General features: G+C 41.7%; 3 protein-coding genes across 5 annotated transcripts in view; 1 reads left to right on the top strand and 2 right to left on the bottom strand.

The window, feature by feature from the left end:
- Window positions 1-389: 389 nt before the first annotated feature.
- Window positions 390-4,741, bottom strand: LOC148374105 (zona pellucida sperm-binding protein 3-like). The gene is made up of 10 exons (XM_088332442.1): window positions 4,283-4,741; window positions 3,065-3,180; window positions 2,903-3,006; window positions 2,665-2,839; window positions 2,373-2,490; window positions 2,222-2,304; window positions 1,009-1,160; window positions 793-948; window positions 636-725; window positions 390-570 (listed from the first exon to the last, which is right to left on the bottom strand). The coding sequence occupies exons 1-10, from the start codon at window positions 4,643-4,645 to the stop codon at window positions 410-412; spliced, it is 1,518 nt and encodes a 505-aa protein (XP_088188568.1). The 5' UTR covers window positions 4,646-4,741; the 3' UTR covers window positions 390-409.
- Window positions 4,206-16,001, top strand: LOC148374104 (uncharacterized). 3 transcript variants are annotated; one of them, XM_088332455.1, is made up of 6 exons: window positions 4,206-4,732; window positions 6,839-6,961; window positions 7,027-7,368; window positions 9,694-9,765; window positions 12,645-12,751; window positions 12,824-16,001. In XM_088332455.1, exons 2-6 carry the CDS (start codon window positions 6,913-6,915, stop codon window positions 13,028-13,030), a joined length of 777 nt encoding a protein of 258 aa, XP_088188581.1. In that variant the 5' UTR covers window positions 4,206-4,732; window positions 6,839-6,912; the 3' UTR covers window positions 13,031-16,001. The 3 variants fall into 3 exon arrangements, with proteins under 3 accessions (XP_088188581.1, XP_088188597.1, XP_088188590.1); XM_088332471.1 differs by lacking the exon at window positions 9,694-9,765 and having other exon boundaries at window positions 4,207-4,732; window positions 12,708-12,751; XM_088332464.1 differs by lacking the exon at window positions 9,694-9,765 and having other exon boundaries at window positions 4,212-4,732.
- LOC148374102 (trinucleotide repeat-containing gene 6C protein-like) overlaps window positions 15,328-25,251 on the bottom strand; it is an 81,382-nt gene continuing 71,458 nt past the window's right edge. The window contains exons 18-20 of the mRNA XM_088320725.1: window positions 24,378-24,451; window positions 22,578-22,717; window positions 15,328-22,500 (exon numbers count right to left, since the gene is read on the bottom strand). Coding sequence (XP_088176851.1) covers window positions 22,137-22,500; window positions 22,578-22,717; window positions 24,378-24,451 — 578 coding nt within the window. The 3' untranslated portion in view covers window positions 15,328-22,136. The remainder of the gene's footprint in view (window positions 22,501-22,577; window positions 22,718-24,377; window positions 24,452-25,251) is intronic.

Below are 25,251 nucleotides of genomic sequence, written 5' to 3'. Positions count from 1 at the left end.
ATAGTATATGGGACATTTTTAAGCAGTTTGGCCCAATGCATGAACTTAATTTACAATGGTTGTGATTTGCAATGTGGAGCCTTCAGCATCAGCTCCCAAAAAATAATGGCCATTTAAAACCCCCATGCCATGTATCATGCACTTTCCACACCAAGGTTTAATCATGATAACTTTGACCATTTTCTCCTAAGAGTCCAAGAATAGCAACCCATTTGACAGCCAGCCCCCCTGAGCACAGTCATGGGTCCCAAAATTGTTAACATGTGATTATTGACTGGGAAACCAGGACATTAAGTTAAACAGAGCATTACTACCTTTGGGACTTAGACTTAACTTGCCCTTATAGTTGCAATAACTACTTTAACATTAAAACATTTCCATAACAAATATTTGATTACAAATAGTTTTATTATCTGTTTGTGTCCTTTGAAGAGGAGTTGTGAGTTTCAGAGTCTGTGAAATTAGAGATTAGTGTGGTATGCACCTCAGACAATATTTCAACAGGCTTAGTAGAGTTGTCACTGTCATCTTGCAGGGTAGGTGATGGGTCAGGAGCGCCACTTTCGTCATCTGCCTCGGAAAACACCAGTGTTTGCATTATAAAGCATTCAATGTCACTTTAGGATGCATCTCACCTGTGGAGTCAACATCATCATAATCTCCTTCGGGTGTCATGTCATAATCCTCTTCAGTGATCAGACCTGGAATGACCATATTCTCCGAATCTGAAGCACAAAAGTACCACTTTAGCCAGGCACAACCATTGGTGTTTGAATTGCAAGTCGATCTCACCTTTCAGGGAGTTAAGACCGCTCATCCACTGGCTGCCATACAGAGCAGTCCTTCCAATCTTTTGGAGGACAGGAGGCAGCTGCTTGTCAGGAACAGCCCAACTGTCTTGCTTGGGCAGAACCAACACAGGACCCACTTTGGCCTGCTCTTCCCACCCTGCAAAACGACAGTCAAGTAATTGGGCAGTCAGCCATCAATTATGGAGACTTCAAATACCAATAGCAGGAAGTTGACTTTTAGAATGGAATTTTGGCTCAGCTGGCTTGCCAAAACCACGAGGACTGAACTTGGCAGGCTTAATGTGAGATTTCCCAGCATCATTTTGACAATACCCGCACAGGTAGTCGTTGCCGTCAGCTGATCGCCACCTGGGAACATACAATCATTGGGGTACAAAGTTTAGGACTCTGTATGCTTAATAGTTTAAAAGGTGTTTTGTGGCATCCTTAAAGTTGAAAGTTAAGTAGTTTCTGTATTAAGTGTTAGCCATGCCCAACTAGTTAAAAGAGCCTTTGTCATTTCAGTAAAGCTTTTTAATGCAGAACTCATTAGGCAAGAGTTGGAGAGTGACTTGATGCTTGTTCCCACCTCCTTTCCATTTGGTATCAAGGTAAGATTCAGCTATGCAGTTTAGCAGAAATTAAGAAAAAGGGTTTCCCAGATGATCCAAAAGCTGTAAACACTACATTAAAAACTGCATTGCAGTTAAATGCATTACTTTTTACCAACAGCAGGGAGCAAAGATGAACACAAGTGATTTCATATGAAAACTAAATGTCAATGGATCATAGAGCATGTTTGTCATACCAATTCCTCGTAAAGAGTCATCCTTATCCAATGTTAAAGAGATTTCATTTTTCAATTAGGCTCGAGTGTCAACATGCACACACAAGGTGAAATACTGCAACAACAACAAGGCAGAGGCATTGAGTAAATTGTTCCAAATTCAGTTAATGACCAAAAATGTAAATGCCTAATTATGAGTCACAGCCCACCTTATGAATTGAGGCAGCACAGTGGTTAGCGCATGTGCGGCACAGTTCAAGTCATGGGAACCTCCTGCGTGGGTTCAAATCCAGCTCCAGACTTCCTGTGCAGAGTTTGTATGTTCTCCCCGTGCTTGTGTGGGTTTCCTCCCACATTCCAAAAACATGCATTTCAGGTGAATTGGCCGGTCCTAATTGTCCCTAAGTGTGAATGAGCGAGTGAGTTGTCTGTCCCCGTGTGCCCTGCGATTGGCTGGCAACTAGTTCAGAGTGTCCCCTGCCCGATGATTGCTGGGATGGGCTCCAGCACCCCTGTGACCCTACTGAGGATAAGCGGTGCAGCTAATGAGATGAGTCCACCTTATGAATTGGGCCATTTATAATTAAAGACAAAAAAAAAAAAAGAAAAAAAACTGTCTTAAACTGGCTGATTTAACACTTGCCTCCCATTGACAAATGTGCAGGCCTTGTTGGGTGCTTCCATATCATGGACAGGAACTGCAGTAAGGAGGCACGAGATGTACAGCTGCAAACAGGAAGAGAAACGTTAGCAACAGTGCCCCAAATAGACTAATGTTTGGACACGCGACTTACCTCTCCTCGGTCGTCATCGTGGAACCTAAAGGCGTCAATGACCAACTGCAGCTTGTCATCTTGAGTTCTTGCTAGGAAGCGAGACTTTGAAGGCTGAAGTTTAGAATCCAACAAACATCTGCCCAAGAAATAAGTCAAAAAAAAGTTGATCTTTGGCACCAGTCACCATTTGGTGAGTCTACCATTACATAAAGTGACCAGCAAATTCTCACATTTAACAGTTTAGTTATATGGTTAAACTGGACAGCATCAAAATAATTTTTCCTTTGAGAATTCAAGTTGGTAAACGCACCCGTTCTCAATAAACCCATATCTTGGCACAGAGTGGATGTCTGGCTGTAGTGTTGCCACGCAGCTACTCAAGAACACGCGCAGGCCCACATGATGACCCACTCGGACAGAGGCCTCCATGAAAATTGGCTGGCTAAGGTAGTACACGTTGGTGCCCCTTTCATACTTCCAGTCATCTGCACCAAAACAGAAAAAGTGAGACAAAAAATTCCTTAAATTGAAGATGCAACAAACCATACTGGTCATGAGTCTGAGTCTAAAGTCCAAAGTTTCAACTGCCGCTTTTGTTGCCGTGAAAGGAATCCAGGTGGGAGTCAGAGATGAACTAGATAGACTATAACGCCTGAGAAAAACACTAAATTAGAACCACTTAACACAAAACCTCTTTAACCTGCATTCACCTTGCATAGTGACATTCAATGGGAACGACCGCACCGTCCATTCGGGTCAGGCCATCAGGGGAAGGAGCTGGTGTGTAGATGAGCAGGTTGGTGTAGACCAAGGACACGTCAGTCATCTAGACAATATGCAACTTTAGGAGGAAACACAGCTTTTGGCAAACAATTTGTGGCTAAGGCGCAAGACTCAAAAAAGGTAGTCAGTGGGGGTGAGGGGGTTTACTACAGTCATCTGGTTTTGCCCAGAATGCCAAGTGTTCAATAAAACTTACCCTTCCATTGAAACCTGAAATAAGCCATCATTTTTGGATTTACTTCACCGAGAGGAGGAAATACAAAGTGACTGGAAGTATTTAGGTCTCAATACTACAACAGAAGTCCCAGAACATAGTGAGATTATAAAATGGGCAAACTATCCATAAAGGAAAATAAGGATTTCGCATTTACTGGTACAGCCACAACACAGATTCCTTGGAAAATGAGCCAAGATTATAGGGCCATCAAATTTCTTAAATCGTCAACCCCAATTTTAAAGAGACAGTTTAAGTATGCTCATTAACATTTAATGGAAAAAAAAATAAAAAAAATAACAGTAGTGATTCATTTACAAGTTTATTAAAGTATTGTGATTTTTTTTTACAGCACAAAATTTGATTAATTGGAAAATGCAATACAGCTAGTTCAGGTGTTTCATAACGTGATACAAAAATAAAGATACGCAGCATCAAATCACTTAGTATTAAAACAAAAAAACAAAAATGCAAATTTGGTGGGCTGGATTCAGAAAACAATTCTCAGTTCAGAGCAGATTCTGGGCAAGTTGGTTATAATGTGACTTGAGATTGAGTCAGTCAACACTTCAGGAGTGTCACTTCCGATTTGTGGTTATCGGAATCACCAATACTATGCTTTTGGCTGAACCACTTCAAGAGTATTTAAAAAAAAAAAAAAAAAAAAAAAAAAAAAAAACACTGGTTACTTTCATTAAAAGCAAGCAACAGAATGAAATTATAGTCTTAACCTGTCAAATACAAGACAAGCTTATACTTTAAGGAGAAAAGCTTTTTAAATGCTGTAAGTAGTCTTAGTTCCCACCCCTGCTTTAGAAGCATCTTCCAGATGAATGCATAACAAGCATTGTATCATTGAGCGTGCTGCGTAGAATGAACTCGCAATTCAAGAACCGCGAAACCGCAGGGGAACACTGCATCGTACCCTTACCCAGAATTTGGTTCCGCAGTCCAGCAGGCCGACGAGTATTCGGTACTCGTGTTGGGAGGAGGAGACACTATAACAGTGGTCGATGAGGTCGCGCTCCACGCCGAGGCGCACCTCGTGGCTGTTGACGGGCGCTCCCACACCGAACATGTCGGCTTGGATGTGGATCTCTAGGGAATCCGGGTGGCAGCTCACCCGGACCGTGTTGAGCGGCCGCCGCGGGTCCACCGGGACCCGTTTGGGGTCCTTGTGGCGGTAATCCGCGACGCTGTGCTGAGGAAACAGACGCTCGCGGGCAGCCAGAGAGAAGTCGACGCCAGACAAGAAGAGAATGAGGAGCAAAGTCGCCATTGCCGAGGGCCTCATCTGGACGAGCCCCAAACTAAATACGCGCGCCACACCACAACTGCTCCTTCAGCAAAGGAAACCTGCCAGCCTAAAAACCAATTTCAGGTGAAGCTTTTTATTCGGCGCTCTCAGGTGACCCGCGCCACTGCACACCTGATCTCTATTACCTGCTAATTGCACACACGGCCACGCACACGCGCGTCACTAGTGGGCCGTGTGCAGCTAGTATGCTTTCAGAAGCATTGTCCCTTCTGAAAGGGAAAAATACAAATTGACCGATACACACCGTTTTTTTCTCATTCAAAAAAACAAAAGGCTTTCATAAGGTGTTCTGTTTTCAAGCACCCATCGCAACACGATGGCTGTCAATAATACGTTTATCTTTTGGTTTTTATTTAAAAAACATACTCTCAAGGCTTTGGCACTGGCGAGAGTATCAAGCGTCTGGGAATGATTTACGAATGATTTATCATGGCAGGAATGAATTTGATCACATCTTTGTCCACACATCGGGGAGCCCCCCCACCATATCCTCGTATTGCTTTGCTCTTCTATCCAGCGATTGAGGGAGTGTGGGTGGCCCCCCAGAAATTGTGTAATATTTCCATATTCGATGTATGTTGTGTATCTGTAGTATTTCTGTTGTATTTTTGTGGTGCAGTGTTATTGTAGTTTTATTTTTGCAGTATTTTTGTGATATTTCCATAGGAGAATTGTTGTAATACCGCAATAGGTGTAATTTGCAGTTTCTGTTGTAATCATCTTGATGTGGTAGTCTTCATTGACGAGTGCTTGTCCTCACAAAGTCATGTATGACTTCCTTGGATTTTGTGGTGATGATGTAAGTTCATTTTTTTTTCGAAACACCACATTGTCAGTGTATCTACCTACTCCATATATGCTGGTGGACCAAAGTAGTGTCTTCTGCGAATTTTACAATTTGTTTTGTGGGGTGTGTCGTTAAACATTCCGAGGTTCAGAGGGTGTTACTGCAGAGGGCACACTTCCTTGGGGGAGAGCCAATCCTCAGCGATGGGGTGGAAGAGACATGGTAGCTGAGTCCTTGAGGCAGTTAGAACTAAGGTCCATAATCCAGCAACAGATGGAGGAAGAGAGCCATACGGGGGGGGTTTCTTTACCAGAATCTCCAGGATGACATTGATGAATGCTGAGCTGATGAGTATCCTGTGAGTACACCCCTCACATTTTTGCAGAGATGTGAACAACACTGATGAAACATGGCTTTGACAGAATGAAATGCACTCTGTGTAAAGCTTAGATACCAGTGTAAATGTATTATCTCATAGCCATTAGTAGCTAAACCCCTGGTAACAAAAGTGAGTACACCCTAAAGTAAAAGTTCCTGAAGTTCAATATTTTGTGTGGCCACCATCATTTTGCAGAACCTCCTAAATCCTCCTTGCCATGGATTTCGAACATAATTTACTGTAGCTCCCTCCTTTCTCCGGGTGGCTCGGTGCAGTATGTAATGCGGGGTTTTTTGGATCATCATTGGAGTTGTTTGCCCTGTAGGCAAATTGGTGAGGGTCCAGAGTGGGGGGTAGGAAGTTTTTTGCTCGAACACCAACCTCTGAAGTGACTTTATAACCACAGGTGTAAGTGGGCCATACCTTTAGTCATTGAAGCTGATGTAAAGAAAATTGCCTTAATTAACATGTATTTGGGTTTAGAATCTACTTTGGTTGTTAGCGATCTGGCCAGATGGTGGTGCTCACAATTTCCCAACCAAATTAGTTTCCAAAATAGCCTCTTTTTGTTCTCTTTAGTGTCAAGAAGCAAGACATTCTCACAACATATTGTACTTTTAGCTTTAAATAATCGATTTTTCAGTTTATTGATATTGATGATTGATAATGAGCACACATCTAACTTTATGCACCTGAAGTGTCCGTGTTATGCTGCTATAATAAGAACAGACAAATAGATGAATGATGGATGGATGATAAAGGTCCTCTGTGAGGAAAAATGACATTTTTCAGTGATGTTTGAAAACCAGAATAGTAATTTTACTAGTTGACTACCCTAAGCTCTTGAAAATTTTGTGAATTTGTAGTATTTAGAAACAAATGGACCAAAACACTACCATAAGGAGTTATTGTGTCATAAGATAAGAAACAAGAAAATTTAAAGCCAGACAATAATAAGAAGCAATGGTGGCTTGTGGCTGTGATGTTTTTTCCTGCTAAGCAGCAAAGAACAACAAATGAAGCGAGCACAGGAAATGGTAAGAGGCTCATTGTGGCTGAGCTTCGTCAAAGGCCAACATGAAGACCAGCCTTGTGTTCATTCTCGTTGCCATTTTCCTCTCCAATGGTAAGAAAGACACTTTTTTTGGCATTTCTGCTGATGTCAAACATTTTGTGTTATGTTTATACTAGTTAATCCAGATGTAAAGTTTGTACATCTGACGGAGCAGCAGTCCGTGGAGCTGTCGTGTCCCGCTCAGCAGGACCACGGTGGCCCGGCTAGTTTTCACCTGTACCACCATCGAGGATCCACTCAGACCACCATGCTTTCTTTGGCTTTGGCGGGGCCGCCCAGACTGGACCTTGGCTACGCGAGACGTTTGCAGGTGTCCCAGGGGGGCAACTCTTCACAGGTCAAGGCTGTCCTGTCCCTTTTGGGGCCAGGGGACTCGGGGTTGTATGTGTGTGAGAGCCGAGAAAATGGCTCCTGGCGTATCTTCACGACTCAGCTCTACTTGCTGGTTGAGGCCTCAGGTAGGAAATTTGTACCTCTTTCAGTATACAGTGGAACCTCGGTTTTCGAACGCCTCTCAGTTCGAACAAATCGGAATCCGACCCAAAATTTCGAGAAATTCTTGCTTCGATGTTCGTTCAAAATATCGGAGTTCGAACGCCGGCAATGCGTGAGTGCGTACGCTAGGGTGCGATGCTGAGTGACGTACGGGTGTAGATCGCTCTTTTCGTGACCAACAGTTATCGCGTGCGGACGTGCTTTGTTTTGCTTTCGCTTTTGATATAGGTGTACGAAGTGCTTTAGCCCCTAATTATGCCTTCGAAGAAAGTCAGTGCAAGCAGCAAAGTTGCTACAGGTGAAAAAAGAAAAGTATTGCGTACAACTATTGCATTTAAGAAAGAAATAATAGCACCACCATCCACCTGCGCCTTCTGCTGACCACCACAAAGGTAAGAAATCCTATTCATAATTCTTTTCTTTATCCTTTTTTTTTTTTTTTTTTACACGTTCATGTTAGCGTAATCTTTCGTACGGAAGATTACGATAACGCGAACATACGATTAGTCTGGGTTAGCTTCGTTTACGTTGAACATTCGGGCTAAATATTCAGGGTGTTGGAACGGAGCCCGACTTTCAGGGTGTTGAAATGGAACCCCCTTTCCAATGAACCGCTCACCACTTGTTGTGGAGACCCGGGTGCTAAATGCCTTGTAAACGACCTGATTTTTTTATTTTTACACGTTCATGTTAGCGTAATCTTTCGTGTGGAAGATTACGATAACGCGAACGTACGAGTAGCCTAGGTTAGCTTTGTTTACGTTGAACATTCAAGGTAAACTTTTAGGGTGTTGGAACGGAGCCACCTTTCCAATGAACCGCTCACCACTTGTTGTGGAGACCCGGGTGCTAAATGCCTTGTAAACGACCTGATTTTTTTATTTTTACACGTTCATGTTAGCATAATCTTTCGTACGGAAGATTACGATAACGCGAACGTACGATTAGCCTGGGTTAGCTTTGTTTACGTTGAACATTCGAGGTAAACTTTCAGGGTGTTGGAACGGAGCCCCCTTTCCAATGAACCGCTCACCACTTGTTGTGGATACCCGGGTCCTAAATGACTTGTAAACGACCTGATTTTTTAATTTTTACACGTTAATGTTAGCGTAATCTTTCGTATGGAATATTACGATAACGCGGACGTACGATTAGCGTAGGTTAGCTTTATGTTTACGTTGAACATTCAAGGTAAACATTCAGGGTGTTGGAACGGATTAAAACGATTTACATTATTTTCAATGGGAAAAATGATTTCGGTGATCGAACAAATCGGTTTTCGAACAGGGTTCTGGAACAGATTATGGTCGAGAATCGAGGTTCCACTGTATTTGTATGAGAGAAATGCAACACTTCACATAAATGGGAAAAATAAGTACACGTCGTTTCATTTTTGTCAAACATTGAGCCCTGGGCCGGACCCAGCCCATTTAATGATTTAATCCGGCCTGCCATAAATTTCTAAGTATGTCAAAAAAAGAAGTTTCTTGGTCATTTCTTTTAAAAAATGTATGAATTTTAATAATAAATGGAAACTAAATGCTCCCGCGGGCTGCTGAAGGGCAGTAAACATGCAAAAGAGCTCCCATCTAACGTGAGGACTTAACGAGTCAGTACCAGGAAATAGACATTTGAAACATTATGTGTCCATCTTGAATTATGGCTACGACTTCAAATGGATTTCAAAAGACGATTTTTTTTTCCAATTAGGTACAGACTGTGTAGTGTTCCTCCCCACAATCATGCATATAGATTTCGAAATATTCCACATGCCCGGGTTCTCGAGAAATTTGGTCTCAAAGTTGGCCGATTTGGCTGATATCATCCATAGCTGTGACATCATCGGATGAAAACGAGACTAACAATAGCAGATCTCGATGAAGCAATATATGAGGAAGCTCCAAAAACCGATGGCGATTGTAGTTTAGAGCGATTGCATACTGCTTGTTTCTGCTTGGAGAAACCGGAACTTTGCTTACCGTGTCACTGGGTCTTATGATAACTTGGATAATCTGCAGGCATACACAGCTGAGGTGGGAAAATCTATCCATAAGACAACTATTATCCGTGCTCTGCATAAATCTGCCCTTTATGGAGGAGTGTTAATAAGAAAGCCCTCTCTGAAAGAATACCATAAAAAGCCACAATGGGAGACACAAAAAACAAGTGGGACAAGGTGCTCTGGTCAAATGAGACCAAAATTGAACTGTTTGGACTATATGCAAAGCGTTACGTTTATCATAAGAATAACACTGCACATCAACCTGAAAAAACCCTACTGTGAACAGGAACTCAGGGATATGGTCAATCACCTGGACAAAGAATCAAGCCAGTATGGAATGGAAATCAGCACAGAAAAAGTAATCCCAAGGTCTCAACACAAACATCACCATCAACCACACAGAGCTAAAACCTGTCACCCAATTTAAATATCTTGGAGCTGTTATATCAGACGATGCGTAACAACCAGAAATCATGGGCAGGATAGCTCACACCACAGCCACACTTGCCAGACTTAAACCCATGTGGAAAAACAAGAACATAGCAGTGGAATCAACGATCAGACTTATGCAAGTCCTGGTTACTTCCATCTTCCTCTACGCTTGCGAGAAATTGACTCTCACAGCAAAACTGGAAAAGAAAATCAAGGCCATGGAGATGAGAGTATTAGCTAGTTAGCCCATGTGACCAACAAAACGGCACGCAACACCATCGGAGGGCACATTGGACCCTACAAACAGGGTAGGGTTACTTTAACTTGATTACTTTCAATCACTTTTGGATTACTCCAATACCAAATATGCCAATAAAAGACAAAATAAACTAAATATGAATACAATTATGACTCACAACACGTGATAAGCTTTCTCTCCTGGCTTTGATCTCTTTGATCTCCGGCAAAACTAACATAAAATGCGACAGAAACAAAATGAAAATAAATCCTAACAGCTTGCCAACATCATTTTTGCCGTTCCATGTATTCCGTTACTCCACAAGCCTGCACAAAATTTAGTCATTTTATTCATATTTAGTTTCTTTTGTCTTTTATTAGCATATTTGGTATTGGAGTAATCCAAAAGTAATTGAAAGTAATCAAGTTAAAGTAACCTTACCCAACCCTGCCTACAAAGAACTGTTGACAACTGTGCGCGGACGGACAATTCAGTGGTATGGTCACATCGCAAGATCATCACAACTGGCCTAGATAATTCCTTGGGGTAGTGTCCGAGGAAGACCAAAAAAGAACTGGGTCGACAACATGAAGGAATGGACTGGTGCAGTCAATGGTGGAGAAAGCTGTCCAGTGTTGCGTCCTCATTGTTGCCCCGATGACCCATATGGTTAAGGGATTCATGTACCGGGAACCAAACATTGTTGTGGCAGCGTCATGTTCTGGCCGTGCTTTTCTTCAGCAAGGAATGGGAAGATTGTTAGTTGATGGGAAGATGGAGCCAAATTCAGGGCAATTCCGACAGAAAATCTATTAGAGTCTGCGAGAGACCTGAGAATAGGGTAGGGGTTCACCATCTATCAGGACAACGACTAAACAGAAAGGAAAATCTACAACAGGGTTGGGGGAGAGAGAGAACCAAACCATATATTTTTTGACAAAAAATTGGCTATGTGTGCACTATACTCGACTCGACTGCGAGTCATATGTACTTATGAAAAGAGCCATTTCTGACTCGTGAGCCACAGGTTTCCAACCTTTACTACTTGAGCTGTTTTGTGAGGAAGAATGGCAAATATTTACATTTCAAGATGTACACAACTTAGAGCGACGTACACAAAAAGACTTGTGGCTGTGATCGCAGCAAAAGGAAGGTTGTACAAAGTATTAACTGAAAGGTGACCAATATTTTGGCAAAGTCTACTTTGCAATTCTTTATTTGGTAGCATAATATAAAATGTTGAATACATTTGGTTTCTTTTCACATTTGTGTCTCACATGTAGTTGATTCTTAGAAAATATATTGAGTTTTTAATATTTGAGTTTGAAGCGTGAAGTATGGCAATTTCTCAAAAAGTTCCTGTGGGGCCAATACTTTTACAAGGCATTGTATGGACCAAAGGTGGGAAAAGGTTTTGGTACCAATTTTGTCCCCAATGTCCCTTTGTGAGTGTCTGAAACAAAAATCCCACTAGAGAAATACTACAAAACTGAATATCAAATTTAGTGCTTAAAAGCAGGGACTATTATTTATTTCGTTCTGAAAAAGTAAAAACTATGAAAATGCGACAAAAATACTACTACAGTAATACTATAAAACAAAAATGCTACAACAGATATATTACAAAAATACTAAAGAAATACTACAAAATTACTATCATGTAAATACTTAAAAAATACTTGCTAAAAATGCCCCAGAAAATACAACAGTAATACTCTCGTACAAAAACATTACTACAGAATTATTATGACAGGAAAAAAACTACAAAATACAACAATGGACATACAGAAAAATACTACAAAAATACTTTTACAAAAATATAACAAAAAAAAATCATTACAGTAGTACTATAAAACAAAATAGGACTACAGAAATGAAACTACAGAAATACTAAAAAAATACACAGACATATGACATACAGTTAAATTACTACAGATATACTACAAAAATTCCACTATGGAAATACTATAGAAATACGACAAAAATACTTTTATAGAAATTCTACCAAAAAAAAAAAACTTGCTGCAGCAATACTACAAAGATGAAACTACAGTAAAATTACAGAAATACTACAAAAAACATGGTAATACTACAAAGATACTAAAGATTACTACAAAAATACAACTATAGTAATACAACGAAATTCAATCTCAAATTTATGGCTAAAACAGGGACACAATCTGTATAATATTTTGCTTTAACTGTGAACGTTTTCAAACCAATCTGATAAAACTAATATATCTAAAAACACATATAAAGTAATATACCATGTCGAAGTCTGCATGTATATTTATTCATAAATTAAAGAATTGCATAGGTCTCCAAGCTTGGGCCCCTGGGCCAAATTTTTTAACACAATGCAGCCAGCGACTCCAAATCATTTCCCACCCCTGGTATAGACAGATAGACATAGTAGTTGTTCAATATCTTCATGTTCTGTATGCATATTATTATGAATAATTTACTGGTTTTAAACATTACGCTTACATAACGTTGGCTGTAAAGCTTTTTTTGTAACGGCGAATTCCATGTGTGTACGATTTTAAATATGTGTCATATCGCTGCAGGGAAGTCATGCCAGTGCCCGTCCAGTTATCCTCTTGTGCTCATGAGCATCTTTTCTGCGACAGGCCTCGTCCTGATCATGCTCTTGTGGCTTGCTGTTGGAGAATGTGTGAGTGAGCCCCGAAAACCATTCAAAACTAAAAAGTAAAGGACTTGTCTGCTAAGGTGTAACGCATTTTAGGTGACGGCGAGGCGTCCTCCGCTCGGGGGCCGAGCTGCTCTTCCCATTTATGAGGAAATGAGCAGGAAGCAGCAAAACCCCGACAGCCCTCCGACCGTGCAGGAAACCCTGGAGGAGGTCACCTCTCCATTGTATGCAAACACCCTCGTCAGACAAGCGCAAGACAATTACTATGCTTGCCCCAGACTCGTCACACTCAGAGTTTGAACCAGATGTCATTTAATAACAATCTTTACTCGTGCCGCCTTCCATAAAGGGACATTGTGTATTATTTAGCGCCTCCTAACGGTAAAAAAAACAAACCCTTTTTTGTTTAAACAACAGAAAACATACAATGGCTCCTTGGCGCTTTTCAGAAAATGTTAACAAATTGAAAAAGATATAATTGTGTCTTGATATGGTTTCTGAGGGAGGACAGACATGACACAAACATTTTGGATGTTTTCTAATGTTGTAAAATCTGTAGAATAAATCTTACATTTCAACTAGGTGTGTAACGATGTAACTGTGAGATGAGAGGGAAGATCTGCTGGTACAAGTTCACAGGTGGGAAGTGATACGTTTGACTACCGCTTTCTTTCTGGTATTTGGTTGTAAAAACACAGAGATACAGGTTGTAGCCTTAAATACAGCAAAGTCATATATTGTGACGTTAAGTCGTGGCTCTCAGGCTTGCACCTCTGCCGTGAGAACTTATCTGCAATGCAAAGCTCTGGGGCTGCTATCCTTGGCTTGTTTTCCTCTCTCTGTCCCGTGTTAGGAGAGCTATTCTACCTTTTAAATGGGAAGCGTCACCAGCCAGGCAGCTGTTCAAACCAGCAGGTGTGTGATCAGTCGTGGACCCCAAAGGTAAAGAGAGAAAAATAACTGAGGGGAACAGATGATCAAACGTTGCTTTAACCGGATCATTTGCATTCATTACCAATGCAGAAGGATTGTCTGAATATTTGCTCTGTAGAGAGAATTCATCGAATAAAAAATATCATTGTGGATATTTCCAGGGAAAGCATGCTAAATTTACAGCAGAGTACCCAGTTTGAAGGGAGGGGGAAAAAAGTGCGATTGAATCACTTCTGGAGAAATGAGTGAATGAGTGGATTGCATCACCAAACTACACTACCCCATCTAGTTTGTTGCAATCCAGGAGATAACAAGTACAACTTTGAAAATGCTGACTACATAAAGAAGTCATTCATCAAGATGTGAAAACACATATTTTAGGACTTCAAGAACAAAACTGAAACGATATAGAAAATATGGCCAAAATCACCCTCCTCCTAACGAGTCCAAGCAAATAAGATATGAAAATTCTGGTTTAATTTCAGGCTCTGTCCCTCAAATCAAGTTTATCGGTCAGGCTTGGGCTTTTATATACGCGAGCCAGGTTGCATTATTAGGTGTGATTTTACCTCTACATGACACATATTAAAAAAAAAAAAATCAATATTGACATCACTGGATGCAGATATTTTTTAGGCCTGGAGAGAAGGCCTAGCAGGCCCTGACAGCCCACAACTGCTGAAACGACACTATAAGCAATAGCATAGTGATGTTGAACCTTTCAGATTGCCTGCAAATGCCATGTTTACGGGTTTTGTTTATCACCATCCATGTCAACGATTCAAAGGAGTTGCTCCAAAAATACATCTCGTTTATTGTATTTTATCAGTTGTGATATTTTATGAAAGTGTAGACCTCAAACAAAAAGTAGCTGTTGATTCAAAACAATGCCAATGTTTCTATTATTTTTTTGTTATTGGAAAACGCAATCAGAGCACATTTAAAGGAACACTGTATAATATTTGACCACGAGATGCAGCTGTTTTGTATGGTGCAACCGAAGACGAGTGCAACAAAGCACAAGGAGGATTACAAACTATGGACTCAGAGTGGCCAAACTGCACCATTTTTCTTATTTTCCCCCCTGCATTTCACAATCTTTTTTGGGGTTATCTATTGCAGCAAGATGGACAACCATGTCAGCTCCTTCTGGCTGATGGAGGGTATCTATCTAAATCTAATCTCATCAAGCTACTTTATAAATCCTGATTTGTGTACTTTTGTATGGGAATTTTAGGCCACGCAACAGATTTGTATGAAAATTCACACAGTTGCACTTGAGGTCTCCGTGAGTGTCTTAGCTAGGTTTCGAGTCAAGGCGCGCCCAATAAATACCAACAAAATCGATAAACATCGGCCAAACCGGGCATCGCAGCTACCGACCACTCCAAGCAGCCAAATCCAAACCTCTTATCGATACAAGGCTAAATGATCGTGCAAAATGAATAAAAATGTATGAGTGTTTTAACAAATGCACGTTTATGTTTTAGTTTTTGTATTTGGGCCTATTATTCAAATCAATGTAATTTTCATCTACCAGTAGGAGCTCGTAAATAACACACAATGTCCCTCTAAGGACAAGCACACTTATAACTTGAGGCAGACATGCTAAATTGAAATCCTACACAACAACAAAAAAAGACCAGTTCTTTTAAACAGCCAAGAAAAATTGCTATTTTATTAATATCTGAAAGAAGCTCCATAGTTCATGAAAACATTTGTTTTTCGGTGCATGTTGTTTCAACAATCACATTCTATGAGGAGAAAGATATACAAAGAGAAAATTCAAATAAAACATTACAAGCCACCGACTTTGAAAAATCAATAAATCTCAGTACAGACATGTTTTGTATCATCCCCCGCCCCTCAAAAAGAGCAGCCCTAAATCCAAACAACCCACTCATAAAATAATAAAACCTTGAGGATGACAGGCTGGAATCCCACAGTGCTAAATAGTGAGACACTCATTGGTTTTTAGGAATACGCAGCATGGCGATGTAACGGAGCGGGGACAAGAACAATAAAATAGACGATACACATTGGAAAACAAATCCCCAAAACGATCAAAGAAAATCATCCACGCCAGTCTAGGCCGTGAGATTTCCACCCTCTGCTCCTCCGACACTTGTGCATAGTTTTGTGTTCCTTTACAACCAGCTCGTCGTTTTCACAAACATCCTCGCCGCGCCCGCCCATGTTGCGCAAAACCTCGTCTTTTTGTAGGTTACACACTTCCAAAAAATAGAAGAGAATAATGCACGACCCTCCTGATTCAGTCAGGACGGGACCTCGAGAAAACTGCACAGCATTTTGCATCTTATTCACCGTTTCCCCCACATTGTGTTTTGAAATGTAATTTGACTATATAGCATATATCTAATAAAAGCACTCCATCCTCAAACTCCATTATTTGGTTATTACATAACTGCCATGGATTTAGAAAGAACAGGTATTTGCTGCTTTCTCCAATCCACAACTTTCAGTGCTCGATTGATTATTCGTCATCAAAATATACATTAAAACGATGCGGGGTAGGTAATATGGAACCCTGGCCTTCCTGAGACGAGATCCACGTTTTCATGTGTGCAAGATAGTGAGCATTTGTCTTTTTGTGTATTGTTTTTCTTTTCGTTTTGTATAAAGTAAAAAAAAAACAACTATTCGTTACAACACATATTGGCTTTCAGTAAGTCCACCAGAAAAAAACGGAGAAAGCAACACTGTTCGATCCCAGAGTTCTTAAAAAATGACATGAGAAATCTCCACTCTGTGTTGCACTTTGAAAAATGGAAGCATTGGTCCTTTAAAAAAAAACAAAATAACCCTCTTCCCCCTGACGTTCTCATATTGATTTCTGATGAAACTCCAGAAGGAAAACAAAATCATTTTGTAAACTGTCAGTGGCCTGGCGAGTACACAGAAATAAGTCGGGTGAGGGACAACAGAGGAAATGGTAAGCCCCTCACACAGATGTCCTTCCTTCTCCAAACATCAATGGCCACAGGTATGTTAGTTTTTTTTTTGTCTTTTCATAGATTTTATGTATTTTTCTTTTTTAATGTATGCGAGGTCATTCGAGTGCTCTGCAATTCCTTCATACACCTTGAGACGTCCTACCAATGCCCAGTGCGAATGAGTTTGCAAAACGCTGACAGCGATTTTTGCCTTTGAAAGCGGTTAGTACATAGGATGTTTTTTAAGGCTTATTTTTCCCCTTTCTCTGCTTCAAAACGCAGTTTTCTGAAGTAGCTTTTAAGCCGGACGTGTTTTATTATGATTGCATTAGAGCATGGTGTTTGTTGACGACAGTAATCAAGCAGTGTACTTATGCATGACAACCCCATGAATGGAAATAGGTCAGATGGTAAAAAGGTGAGAAGGGTACGTTGGAAATACAGTATTTTTTGTGAACGCGCGCAAAGTTTTTTTTCAATGAAGAATCTGTACAATTGTTTGTTCTTATCTCAAACTAAGCATTGTAGGTCACAAACGTTGACGATGCGCGGCCATAAATCATTAACACGATACAAACATAAAATTTACAACGTGTTAATTTCATGTCCCTCGGAGTCCGATCCCATCATCAGATCCACTAAAGAGTTGTTTCCCTTGAGCTTTTTTGCCTTCATTTAAATCTTTCAGGACAACTTTGTTTTCTCCATTGGCTAATATTGGTCTCTGGTACTGTGAACAAAAATTGTGTGATCATGAGATAAAATTGAATGGCTTTTCATGACATCCATATCTCTGGTAGTCTAATGGGGTTTTGGCATGCCAGGTTCGATTTCCATTGCAATCAATGTTTATGCGGTTGCGATGAGCTATGTTTTTGGATTGAGCAACCATTGCACAAATACGGTAATATAATACTGTAAAAGCTCGTGTGTGACGCACACCCAGACAATGAGATTTTTTTCAGGGTTGAAAAAAACAACGTGTGATACATGAATAAATAAGGTACTCCAGCCAGCATGAACGACACGGACTTTAATTGGAATGCACGGCCTCGAAAGGGTGTTCTCTTCGGATCGACACAATTCATGTCGGTCAACTTTTTTTGACTTCAAAACGGTGAATTTCACCAAAAAGGTGGGAGATTTTAATGCCCTCCTTTTCCAAGTCATTTGCAATAACTCGAGTTTCAGTATTGCTGCTCTTACTAGATTCGAAAGAAACGTTTTTTTGCTGCCGTTAGATCAGCCCAAGGTAGGACGTCTCAAGAAGGTAGGACGTTTCGGAAGAACACCGGAACAGTGCCGCAAAAGATATTGTCAATTCCCCCCGCTTACATGCCAGGAAGTGTCTAATGCTCAGACGTTCCCTCGCGCACTTAAAGCAAAAAGGCCGCAAGAAATGATTCGATTTTTGCGACACAGGTTCCGGAACTTTTTGGACACCTCGTAGTCTGAAGAGTGGTGCAATACTTCAATACAATCCATATTTGGATTTTTGTCCACAATGAAAGCCACTAAAGGTAGATCGACATTGCATTTAAACATAACACACACACACACATACATATTCTTTTAGTCCTTGAGTAAACAAGTACACGTGAACTGTCCCCCATTCGGTACTTGTTGTGGTTCGAGCTGGATGAGGACACTCAGTGCAATGCTATAGCGGCTACAAGTCACAAGAATACTGAGTCGTACGAGAAACAAACTCAATGGCAGGCGCACTCGGACCAACGTACAGTACAAGCAGCCTTGTGCAAACACTCACTCACAAAACACACTTGTTTTGCCTTTTCAAAATCCTTGAATTGGAAACAAAACTAGAAATAAATGTTCACATTAATTTATTGGCGCTTTATGATTCAAGTATTTGTTTTCATTATTTTTGTCTTTGATATGTTTGTCAATGTTGGGGAGGTGATGGGGGGGGGCATACACACATGCTAGTAAGGCGTAGCAACTAGTGCCTGTGTGTAGTCAATTTGGGTGTTGCCTTGGAGACGTGCTAGGGAACCCTGTGGTTTTTTTTTGTTAGCCATATTGTTCTAGAAATAAAAACCAAATGCTCCCGACAGACAGCAATAGAACATTTCTTTATATTTTCCTTAAATCTCATAACCCCGAGGCGGCCTTGAGTCAAAACTGCAAAGGTTGCCCACCCCTGCTGTGCTTATTCTACATTTTTCTGGGGGACGCCAACCAACGATTGAGACACGTTTTTTTTTCTTTTTCTTTGTTCCAGTCCCCTTTGAATCTGTGCAACATTTCGTGAAATCAAAGAAAGCTAAAGGAAACCAGAGGCGTGCATTTGACCTCTGACAGGGGCCGTAGCCCTCATTGCTGGTGCTGCTCCAACAATTTTGAGCAGATCTGAGAGCCCAGCCTTAGTTCCAGGCAACTGGTCCAACCGCCCTGCTCAGAGTCGGTTTCTTCGGAAAAGTCCAGTGTGGCAAAAACACGCACACTTACGGGCAAACCCGAAAACAACAAGACAGGCATTAGTGATTGTTGAGTGTCAAGTCCAAAAAGGGGAAACAAGAAATGGTAACAAACGAAATGTAATCAAATTTAAGACTTGGTACCTGTGTTCCGGTTTCAAACTGGCCCACCTTCAGATTGGAGGCCCAAATTACTTCCTAGGCTAAATTTGAGTAAGAAAAAGAGGGCAGATTTGGAGAGCACAGTTCGGATAAAATGATAAAGACCCTTAAGAAAATATAAAACAAAGATGTACCCAAAGCAAACCATGAGCATTGGAAGAAGTGCGACCACCACCTCCCGGTGAGAAAAATCAACATTCCATTCTCCTATTCCTCCCAGCATGCAGCAAGGAGCTGTGGTCACTCGTTTTTGATATTTGGATGTCAGTTGGCACGAGACAGAAGAAAGTTCGTAAGGAGGAGAGTGTGTCCAGGTTTCTTTTTGACGGGAAGCTGCCTTTGATTTTGTGGGTGGCAAATGTAGTGACATTTGTCAGACAGTGATTGCTGGGAGAGTTGCAAAAAGGGGTACGGGATGTTTGGGGATGAAGATAGTTGTGAGTTGACACCTTGTTCTTTGCATAGAAATGGAAGGCTGCGTCTCAGTGGAGGTAGCTCCAAGTGGAAACGAGTGCTCCCAGATGAAAACCATGAAGCACCAATGTATGTCAGAGTGTGCGCGAGTGCAGAGGTCAGAGATTCCTCTTCCCCTCCACATCCTCGCCGGACGGACACAGGCTCACATGTTTACAAGTAGGGCAGACTACTGCTTAAAAGGTATTCTCAAAGTCTTGAGCATGCAAAATGTGAGGAAAAAGTACATGTTTTTTGCATAAAATCTCTATACACTTCATCCGTAAATTACAATTATTTTCCGAGTTAATGTGTTTTGAAGACACGCTGTCTTGTCTTTGCCATCCTGAGCTGTGACATCATCTGAGGAACACAAGCACCCGGGAAAGTCCGTCACCATGTTGTTTTAAGTGTTAATTGGTCGAAGAGGTTACAAATGCTTTAAGCGACAGGTTAATGGAATTCGCCATTTCGAAAGTGTTGTGTCTTGAATGATGTCACAGCTCTAACTGAAAGAAGCCAGATAGGTCAACTTGGAGACTGAATTTCTCGAGTCACTTGGCTCGTGGAGTATTTTTGCAACATATTTGCATAATTGTGGGGAGGAACAATACATGTTCTGTGCAGAGTTGGAAAAAAAAATCTGTTTGGGAATACCTTTAAAGCCAAGATATCAGAATCAGCAATGATACAAACAGTAACAGCAAACATCAACAGTAATAGAATCTGATTCCAATTTAAATAAACAAAACACACATTTCAGAGTGGAAGTGGAGGTTGCTGAGAGCAGCAGTAGTAGTTGTAGTAGTAGCAGAATAGTAGTATTACACCGAACACAGGCGGACTGGAGGAGGGAGGCAGGAGAATGTACTGCGGCGGGCGTGGAAATGGAGTTGAGGGCCGCTTGCAAGCGGGCAGGCACTCAGCCCACATGGCAGGAGGCCGGCTAGCCTCCAATCATCTCATCGTAACACCCCTCAAGGCTTGACAATAATATTGCGAGGATGGAAGCTCCTCCAGTTCTGTTCACATTGCTACCATGTTCATCATGGGCCCATTTCTTTATGTTACTTCTGAAGTACGTGATTCACTTTCATGCCAGCAAGGCTTTTCATGTTGCCCTCCTGGCCATGAAAGGATCAAGGGGACGGGAGTGGTTGGGGCACAGTGGAAGTGAGACGCCCCTATTAAGTGCTATAATAGGCCAGGCCTTTCCAGAGGATTACATTTTTTCGAGCGAAATGAGATAAAAGAAAAAACAAAAAGTATAGACAAGCTCCTTTCATTTTGGTTTTGATGCCCTTTCTCTCCATATTTACACACACACACACACAAACACACACTCACACACACGAGAAGTGCTTTAAGTGAATTTCCTTGAATATCAGCCAGACAAGCTTGCTACTCTCCTGAGCTTACATATCCAAACGCACTCGCATCCATTTTAGTGGTAGCGCTAGTCCGGTTGTTGCAGGTTGGGGTTATCCTCCCCAACAGCGGGGAGTATGGACGGTCGAACTCTGTGCTGGCTTATATTGCACATTGCTTGAAATGGTTGCTTGGCGAGGAAGTAGCTGGGGATTAGGGAGGCAGACAGGGGAAGGGGAAACCCAAGTGCACACGCTCCTCATCTTCCCGTCTTGAGGTGCAGCAAAGAGGTCAGAGATCAAACTGCCAGTTGAAGTGCATCAAAGTGTTTTTTTTTTCATCCACAGCAATAGCAGTGGATCATTTAGTCAGTCACATCTACCCAAATGCCCAATCCCTTCCGTAGCTTACTCACGTTTGAACATTAACATTTTGTAAGGTGGTTTGCAAGGGTTCAGGAAAAAAAACAAGATCAGATAAAAAAATAAATGGCTTAAACAAGGCGAAGAGAGTTGCATCAGTCCTTCTTCAGACGTCAGCTGTGGTTGCTTCCGTTGGGCCGCAGCAGCATGAACACTCCGCTCCACTTTGAATGGCTGAGAGATGAGAGGGTCGGCACGTTTCTCCCTTTCAGTTTCAACGTGAGTGAAGGAAGCGGGGCGGGTAAAATGTTAAGGCCAATATTAGTGCTGAGAGTCCAGAACAGCCAAAGGGTACAACCAGCGCTCCGATTTTTTTTTTCTTTCAGTTTTCGTTTAAATTTGGGAATGACGCCATCACGTAGGTTTCTGAGGTGCAATCGCCTTGGAAAGGCAGACGGTATGCTCAAGATGGCTACTGGTCACCATAAGTCAAGTCTGACTCAGGGAGTTCACGCGTGTAAAAAGTGTTTCTCTTAAAATGAATGACAGACATATTCCTGTATCTCCAAGTGTAAAAGCTCAATGCTGCAAAGAAAAATAAAAAAAGAAGAAAAACAAGGAGCAGAGGAAGGTATGGAGGTGGAACGTTTGAGGGTAGACTCCTCCCACTTTCTCCTTTACCTTCATTGGTTACTCCAAGCTGATTATCTCCATATTGATTTCTGCTCCCTTGTTCTCACATGGATTCCCCGCTCAGCAGGTCTCCCGGCAGCAGTGTATTAATAGGGCTGGGACTCCCCATGACGCGAGTCTCCTCTCCACTTGGGGGCCCCCACAAGCTGGAATACTGCTGGACGCCGCCCCAGAGTAGCTCTCCGCCTGCCTTTGAGCCACCGGCATTGTTGTTGTTGTTCCAGTGGGGCGTGTGACCAATAGGGTGGGAGGCTCCAGAGCCGGTCCCGCCCATTCTTGTCTGATTAGCGCCAGGAGTGGCCTGCCAGCTGGTCGTCCCGCCCAGCGACTGGCCCTGTGCAAAGAAACGATTCACTTCCTCTTCTCCGGCAAACTCTGCCAGGATGGTGGTGTTCCCGAGCACGCACCTTGAGACGGACACAAGGACATGAGCCAATCAAAAAACTTGCATTGACTAATGGCCTTGGGCATACAATAAACATACATGTGCAAGGACTTCTGAGCCTTGGCAGCTTCGTCCTTGGAGCTGTAACGAACCACAGCGTTGCCCTGTGTCAAGTTGAGGTGGAATGTGATGAGCGGGCCGTGCTGCATGCACAGTGTACGCAGAGTTGAGCCGTCGATCTGCAGGCAGAGAGCGTTCGGTCAACAATTAACGATTATTTTAAGTAGGGTTCGTACCCCTTTTTAGTGGCCACTATCGAGTACTTTTTAAGGACTTCCAAAGCCAATTTTACAATTTCTCCAGTACCATTAAAAGAAGAACTCCAGTGCGAATCGTGTATCCACAAATATATCTGATTTACAAACGCGATTTTTCATTTTGCCTGTGCATTTGTCAAAACATATGATTTTTTTGATCAGAAGTAAATTGCAAATATGTTTTTGGATCAAACAAAATGTGTGAAAATATTTTTGAGACAAATTTCTCCCCATATAGGTGTTGAGTAAAAATGACAGTAATATGTAGCTTACATTCGGTTGCAGGAAGTTCTTCCCATTACAATTTACCACTGGGAAACACTACCTCAAAAGTGGTGTGGGTTGTTCAGTAAGTCTCCTTAAAAAAAAAATTACATTTAAATATTTTCTGTATTAAGTATATGTTAACAATGCCCAACTGAGTTCAAAGAGCCTTTATATAGATTTTTACATCACGCTTATCTGCTTTTATCTTACTTCTTTCCAGCCACGGAGCACATCACGCTGGAGAAAAGGAGGCAGGGGGGTTTGGGGTGGAGAGTGATTTCATGCGTGTGCAAGAGATTTTATTTTATTCCAGGATGAAATTACCAAGTGTAAGAAAAGGACTGTTTCAAATACAGTCCAAATGTCAACACAAATCTCAAAAAAGAAACATTTATTCGAGAGTGTCTAAGAAAGCACATACGTGCATGCGCCATACAAGCAGTGTGACAGATGGTGCAATGAAGATTTCAGCCAGAAGATGGCATCAGCAAGTAGAATATTTTGAAATTACGGACACCACCCTTTTAAGCCGGTCCTCTTGGGTGTGACCCATTGGGGCAAATGACGCCTCAAACGAAAACGCCATACAATCTCATGCCAGCTGCCATTAATTAAGAGGGAAGCCAAAATGCAACAGCAAAGCGAAGCCACCAGAGAGCAGTGTCAACGTCATTTTTAAGCAGACTTTAAGAAACCTGGCAACAATTTAAAGCATTTATGAGAACTTCACCAAAAATTCAAACACTTTTCCATCCTTGAGCATTTTCAAGGATTTCAAACACCTGTATGAACCCTGTTTAATAGTTGACTAGTCACCAACTATTAAAAAGGTTAGTTGGATAATCAAATAATATCAAAAGATCATTTTTTTCTTAAATTCAAAATCAAGGGAACTGTTAAATATCCCCGTGTTTCCATAGTGCAGTGGTAAGTACAATCGCATGACACGCGAAAAGTCCCTGGTAACACAAGTTGGCCTGGAGAGGAATGGGAGCCACCAGGATGTACTTGCCCAAGACACATGACAGGAAATGGTGCCTCTACGACCCTAGTGGTTAAGTGTCTCAAATGCTACCGCTCAAAACAGATGCCGAACTGCACATGTGCGACCATCAGCAGAGATTACCAGGATATAAATGTAGTGAAGCCTCAGTCAGTTGGAAAAACACGTCTGGCGATAGAAGTTGACAATGAATTCTATTATCGACTATTTTTTGTCGACACCATTGACTAATCGTTGCAGCCCTAGTCAACAGTATATCATCATCCCAAGTGGGCATGCTCACAGGCACAGCGGATGCAGAAGTCTCCATACCTGTGGCGTAAGGTTCCTCAGAACTAACCAGCTACTGGTCCTGGTGGAGCTGTCTGTACTCCACGTGGTGCCCACTGCAGAACAAAGGAAACCGTCTTATCAACCCATTTGGGACGGGAGTGCATAAACAACTTTTGTCCCAATAAGCAGAGACAAACAAAGATAAAATAATGACGCCCTTGCACATTTTTAATGAGTGGATCATTCCGTTGATGATTTATTTGGTAAATTGGATGACTTTAGACAACGGAGATGTCGAATATTGATGGCTTTAAAACAGGCCACAGGACAAACGTTCTGGTCATAACCGATTGTACTTATTAAAGTTTAAAACACCATACAGCCTGTGCTGAACACAATTCTGAGCCATGTATAATAGTGCTCCAGTAACTGAGGAGTACACTGCTGCTTTGCACTCATAATGGAGAGGTAGAATTTAAATGCGACCAAGTTGTTCTACAAAATAGAATATTCCAATTTAGAGATCCCTCGTTTTTTTGCGTTTGATGGGGACCAGAACCACCCGCGGAAAGTGAAGATACGCAAAGTAGTGTCACACTTTACATCGCAGCCTTCTTTAGAGCAGACTTGGAGAGGAAGAGGGCGAGAGAGAGGGATATGGAGAGAGAGAGGCAGAGATGGAGCAAAGGGTTTGGCAGGAGCATCATTTAGACGGCATGACGAATGCGTGAGACGCAAATTGTCCTCAGCGAGATGCAGAAAGTAACGCAGAACAGGTGTCCGGTTACAGTACAGTATGATAAGATGCTTTGATATTAATTGGCGAATCATCATCGTATAACTCAATTTAAGAGCTGTTGGCCAATTAGTTTGCCGGTGGTGCAGGAAGCATTTGTTGATTTTTTTAATCTTT

Source organism: Urocampus carinirostris, chromosome 1 (genome assembly GCF_059441175.1).
Source record: "Urocampus carinirostris isolate Australia breed hairy pipefish chromosome 1, RoL_Ucar_1.0, whole genome shotgun sequence".
Lineage (NCBI taxonomy): Eukaryota > Metazoa > Chordata > Actinopteri > Syngnathiformes > Syngnathidae > Urocampus > Urocampus carinirostris.
This window is presented reverse-complemented; position numbering and strand designations above follow the sequence as displayed.